At 42.6% G+C, this 6,376-nt stretch overlaps 1 protein-coding gene across 3 annotated transcripts in view; it reads right to left on the bottom strand.

Moving 5' to 3' along the window:
• Positions 1-768: 768 nt before the first annotated feature.
• The window catches only part of ZFYVE26 (zinc finger FYVE-type containing 26), a 49,812-nt gene continuing 44,204 nt past the window's right edge, over positions 769-6,376 (bottom strand). For all 3 annotated transcript variants that reach the window (XM_065064342.1, XM_065064344.1, XM_065064343.1), the window contains exons 40-42: positions 5,173-5,355; positions 4,303-4,347; positions 769-3,206 (exon numbers count right to left, since the gene is read on the bottom strand). In XM_065064342.1, coding sequence (XP_064920414.1) covers positions 2,997-3,206; positions 4,303-4,347; positions 5,173-5,355 — 438 coding nt within the window. In that variant the 3' untranslated portion in view covers positions 769-2,996. The remainder of the gene's footprint in view (positions 3,207-4,302; positions 4,348-5,172; positions 5,356-6,376) is intronic.

Genomic DNA, 6,376 nt, shown 5'->3' with positions numbered 1-6,376 from the left:
TAGGCAAGTTATCATATTAAAAAAAAAAAAAAAAAAAAGATGAGCAAAGATGGTGTAAAAGTTGTCACAATAAACCCCCCAGCTGCCCTTTAAGTGACCTTAGAACCTAGAAAAGAGAGCAGAGAGAGTAAAGAACATTCCATGTATGCTAAACAACATTGAACAATTTCAGTTGAGACTTCACCTTTAAGTGACAGCAAACTACTTCTCTGTGTGTGATTCTCATCTTCAAAGTCACTTTCAGGAACAACAGAAACAATTAAAAAAACGGCAGAAAATTTCTCTAGGCTGAGATATTTTGCCCTTGCAAGTCAATGCTCTTCTCAGAAGTCTGATTGCTAGATTTAACGTAAGACATATAACTACACATTTCCACAGACACACACCCACTCTTTTTGACCTTGGGCAAGTAATTTATATCTTCTTCTGGACTGACCTGTAAAATGAGGGAACTAAAGCTCATTTAGCTGTCTCAAAGGGAGGCTTGTAAGGGAGAGTTACATTAACTTGCAAAGCTCTCCAAAGAGGATTACTGGTTTGTGAGAGTAGATGTATGAGGTGGAGCTGGCTACCTAGCTACTGGAGGACTTCTGAAGATGGGATATTCCGATTGATCTAAATGTTGAGGACACTGTAGCAGAGAGAGATTCTGCATGACAGAACAATTCTCCCCATTCTAATTACTCTGCCAAGTATAGTCAAAAGCAAAATATTGGTCTAGAAAGAGGTCGCCAGCTATGCTAACATAAAAAGCAAACAGAAGATATGTTAACAGTCATAACACTTTATTATCTTTTTTCACTGTAAACAAACCTTGGTCATTAATAGAGAAGTTCTTTTTAACTGGCAGTACTCAATCCCTTTTTGGTGTTCAAAAATTCAAAGCCCCTTAATAATTGCACTATTTGTGACACAAGGCAGTTAGTCAGGATCAAAATTCCAGTTCTGCTGGTAAGAGAAAGATCCCTACGATTCCAAGTTGAGAACATCAAATTACAACAAACACTATATAAAGTGCATCAGGTACAGTGCAAAGAGGTCAGGAAAAAAGGCAGATACAGAACTGACTGGTCTGCATGGCAAACTCCACTGTATAGCTGTATGGAGCACAGAGGTGCTCTACAGAGCTGAAGGAACTCAAGCAGAAAAGCAGGTTATTACAGCAAGGCAGATCTGGATACCCACAAACAGTAAAACCTCCTCCACATAACTAGAGATTTGGAAATGACTGAAGACATGGATAGTGTCACGTTTTAGGATTAGCCTCGTGGCTGTAATGTGATGGAAAGCGAGGTCAGTCAGGCCAAGAAAACAAAAGCAGCTTTCATTAGTACTGCTCACTAATGAGATAATGCAAATCTGTGGTCAGGAGATTCTGAAAGCTAAATGTGGTAATTTCTGACTGCTTCAGCCCAAGACAGTTCTAGTCCTGCTTTAGTGTGCAGAGCACCCCCAAGAGAGGGCTTTGTGTCAGTGGGGCACTGCTCACGAAACGCTAAAGGAGATGGACCAAGTACTTTCGCATACCATGGGAGTCTGTTCTGTCTCTACAGTGAGCTTGGAGATAGTGCAAAAACTCTTATTTGACAGTCTCAATTATCTCATGTACTAAAACTATTTACAGTTATATTACACTTCAGAAAACCTGTTGTTTCTTTTGAAGTAAACAACTAGATTTTTACCAAAAAAGTGAACTAGTTTTCCTTCCTCTTGTGCTGAAATTACATGTAAACAGGAAACACAAGCTCTTGTGGAGTAGCACGTTTTGTTCTGTTTCTTTTTGAAGGTCCTACCACTGTCTACCATTCTTCCGCCCTTTTCTTGTGTCCCAATCACGGCTGCAGAGAAGCAGATGCTTTTTTCAGCATCCCTGAACACAGCCATTACACAAAGATTCCTGCTTTTTCATAAAACCGAGATAGCCTAACACTTCCAAAGCAAAGCCTGTCAATATAGTCTACACAGCACATCCAGTTAATACAAATTTAGTCTGCTCTTCTGTTGTACCAGACAGGGACAGATTAGTCTAGCAAAAAACAAATAAATCCCTATGTGACAGGGATAGAGACTGCCTGTTGAATCTTACCACAGCTTGCTCTACCCACATTTTCTATTATACCTGATGAAAAACTGTGGAAATTTATCGGCAACCATTCAGTTATAAAACTGCATCGCAACAATTTATTGAATATTACCATAGCAAAGAAAGAGGTATGAGACTTTTCAACTCTTTCAAAGAATCATTTTCCCTTTGTACTCCATTGATAGGTTATGCCCTTTATAACTTCATCCAATTAGTAAGGGCTCAAGTGCCATATGTATGGCACACATCAGACAATGTGACTGGTAAGTAGCAGCCTGCCATGGAGAATCAGTTCCTACTTTTCAAATGAAAGATAGAAATTGGGCACACTGTACTAGCTGGGGTGGGGTGGGGGGGGGGCACGGAGAAAAAGGAGTAGCAATAGTTAAAAACATTTCAGTTTTTTTCTAAAGAAGATCTTTCCAATCTTGAAAAACTTTACAGAAAACTTATAATCCAAGTTTCGAAGTTTTATACTCTAAGCTACACCGAGTTGATGAGATTTTCCTGCCCTGCTTATATAGGTTTTCTGGATTAAAAATAAACATACAATAAAGTTCAGTGCCTTTCAAAAAAATCAACCAAAACCAGCACCCTCCAAAAAAAACCAAACCAGACACAGATGTGCTCTCTTCTATACACTTAAATTCTTGCTTGTTTTTTTGAAACTGTCCCCCTCCCCCCCTCATCAAAAAGATAGCCAAAAAACACCCTGAGGTAGTGACTGTCTGTCAAAATACACGACTGGCACTTGGAATTTAGCTCTCTTCCTTTCACCAGAGGCACATCAGCAGCATCCATTTGCCATCACCAGTCAAGAGACTTCCATTTTACCCAGAGGTTGCTGAACCACACACCTTTACACTGTCTTGAAGCCTTCCTCTTCTGTATGATGGCAAATGTCCATTGATTATTACTTCCTAGTGCCCTGGGGAAGCCGATTCCTCGTTTTGGGCTGGTGCGCTGAGAGCCACTGGGCACAGATGGCCTTCACAACGTCATCTCCACTGTTCTCAGCCAGCTGCCGTACCTGCTGGACTAGCTGCACTGCTCTGGTCTTCTCCTGTCTCACCGAGACGAGATAGGCAGAACGCAGCTTGTTGCACATCACGTAGGCCTGGATCTGAAGCAGAAGAGGCAGTCAGAACTTGGTCAGAAGGCTGTAGTAAACTGACAGGACAAGCTTAAGCAAGGATTCACTGGAAATACCTAGTTCAGAAGCATGTACAAGGTAGAAGCAGCGTATTATGAAGCAGAGTATGGCATGGAGCAGATCCCAATGTAAAAGATGGAGAGGTAACTGTATTTTATTAAGTTTGTTTCTTGTGGAAACTCCTGTACTGTATTACCATGAAATCAGTGCCAGGAATCCTATCTTGTGCATTAATTTACCATATCCTCATAGCAAAGGGTCTAAACTAGTCACTTTCTTCCATTGCTGGTTCTAGAACAGCTGACATCTTTCAGTGATAGATCTTACACAAAAGCAAAATGAAAAGTCCATTTTTCAATCTACATGCAACAGTGAGACTGTCAGTTGGAGCAGGACAGAGGACAGTCATAAATCTTAAGATCTGATTTCCAGCTAAGCCATTCAAGATCTACAAGAATCCACAAACGCTGAGCCACAGCCTCCTCATCTATAAACACATGTCTACAGTTCACATATTTATCTGTTTCTCCAGTGGCTTAGCTGGTCAGTATGAAAGCTAACAAAGAAATGTAGTTTAGGCCTTGCTTTCTCTAAGCAAAAAAAGCATATCAGTATTGAAGAAGTTTTGTCATTTAACTGTTGATCGCAAGGGAAATAGTATAATCCTGAAACAAGAAGCTGAAATGGTCATCTTGGAGGTATGTTGATCCTCATTAGCTGTCTGCACCTATGTGAAAAGCTGGCTAACAAAACCAACAAACCCACCAATGCGCCTCCCCAGAGTACTTTTCCTCCCATTACAACAAATGCCTTGGCCTCAATCTGAGGACTGTCAAGGACTAACAGGGATGGCATCAATCTGTGACTTCATGTCACAGTCCTACAGCCATGAACACCACAGCCTTGAGGAGTTCACTGTGACTTCTACAATCTAGGAAGTGGCCTTCAAAACTTTGGCTTGAGCGAGAATGAGAGAGAAGACAGTGACAGAGAGCACATGGCCTGCAGATCAAGACTGGGCTGTTCAGTGCTTGCTAAGGAGTTCCCCTACTGTACTTCTACTTACCTTGTTTTCATCACTGTCCATATCCTGAATCAGATTATCGAGATCCTGGATCCAAAAAAGGAAAAAGGTGTTCACATTTAGAGTGACTATAGTTTGCAAACCTTTACCCCATGAGGGACCAAACCCCTGCACAGAGGAAAGGCTGCTGAGATTACACCTACATGGTTACATTGTCCCAACTGCAAGTGCTGCAGATGCAGAAAACATGAAGTCCAATTCTTCCCTCTAGCACAGTTTCTCCTGCCTGTCATGCCTGTGGGGTATTCCTGGAGAATGCTATGAGCCTGGGAGTCCCCCATGGATATGGCTCATGTTGCACAAAATGAATCTGTAGGATCTGTGCACCCAGCAGGAGTCTGTCCCCATGGCCCACCCTGACCCAAGGCATGGACCGCATCCCCTAGCTTGATTAGTAAAACTTCATAGCGCATCTCCTTCCTTTCCTGGCATGGAAAAGACACTGTGGTAGGCAAAGGGAATCTTTAAATTGTTTCCTATAGAGTCAGGAGGCTCCTGCCTCCACACATCCTCTGTGTTAGCCCTGGAAGCCTCACCAAAGGGAGCACCTCCCACCTCACTCAGTAGAGTTGGACAGGATCCTGTGAAGCAAAGGTTCGCTCCCCATCACAGGTATCCAGTTGGGAAGTGCAGGGTAGGAGCATGCTACAGCTTCTTATAGTTTCCTCTCAGAGTAACTCGCCTAAGGCAAACCACACACTCCCACCTTTAAACAACACATGCAGTACAGAGCCAGAAGATATGAAAGACTCACTGAAAGAGCAGCACAGGCACCACAGGATGGTTTTCCTGTAGCCTGTATTGTATATGCCTATTTTACTTCAAAAGGTACAAAACGGAGGGTAGAGTTACCTCAGCTGGTATGTTCTTGAACTCATTTAGACAGTTTAGGATAATGTTATCTCCATCATTTTTTGCTGCAACTCCGGACTCATTGACACACTTGAGGAGCTGCCGGATCTCACTGTACTTCTGCTGCTTCACCAGCTGCTTGGCCACTTTGCTGTACACTTCTGTAGCCTCCAGCTGGAAGTCCTAGAGGTAGTTGGAACATCAGAGCAGCATGTTAAATGTTCTCAGCAGGTTTTCTCACAGGGGATCTACACAACTGAGACAATCTCTCCTAAGGACAAAATATCACACCATGCTCCAAAAAGTCAAAGCTGTTTTAGGGGTCTCTGATTTTCTAGTCTCCACTGCTCAGGGCTGGATTAAAGGTTTTCTATAATCAGACTGGTAAAATTCAATTTTGCTCAAGAACAAGAGCACGGTTACTGCCTCCTTTTCAGGGGTGGCAAAAAGATCAGTTTTATTTCTTCTGGCGAAAGAACTTGCCTAGATCCTGTCCTGATTTTGTTTGTGAGGAGGTAACAGAGAGCATCTGCCACAGTGTATCGTTGCCTTGCAATTAAACCTTGACAGATCCCTACCCACCTCTCCCTCACTTATCAGGCTTCCACTACATTCCTCCAGCCACCCCACCATCTGTCACCCTTCTGTGTACCCTGAGGAACAAGAGGCAACTGACCATCGTACACCTCCCATACAAAGGAAGAGATGATGAAAGCTGTGGACTGATACTGCCATTAACAAGGCAAGAAAAGGAAAAAGAAAAAGGAAGGAAACAGAAGTGATGCCAGCCAGCTGGACTCACTGCTCCATTTTTATTGGGTGGTAGTGACCGATGTTGCTGCTAAAACGTTATTTTTCTAAGGTTCTCCGTCTCACTAAAAACAGGCTATCTGCCTCGTACATCCTGATCTGAGAGAAGAAGCAGGGCCTGCCACTTCCACAAATACTCATTCAGTGTGCCAGCTCTGTCCAGAAGTGGCCCTGCTATATCTCCTGTCCCAGACAGGAAGCAACTGCAAACTGCACTGTTTGATGCAGTATCATCCCTGGAGGTGTTTAAAAGAAGCATAGATGAGGTTCTTAGGGACACAGTTTAGTGGTAGTGTTAGGTTTACAGTTTGACTCAATCTTGAGGGTCTTTTGCAACCAAAATGATCCCATGATTTTATGATCTTTTAGCAGCTCCTAATATATGGACAAAAAA

Source organism: Columba livia, chromosome 5 (assembly GCF_036013475.1).
Source record: "Columba livia isolate bColLiv1 breed racing homer chromosome 5, bColLiv1.pat.W.v2, whole genome shotgun sequence".
Classification (NCBI taxonomy): domain Eukaryota; kingdom Metazoa; phylum Chordata; class Aves; order Columbiformes; family Columbidae; genus Columba; species Columba livia.
This window is presented reverse-complemented; position numbering and strand designations above follow the sequence as displayed.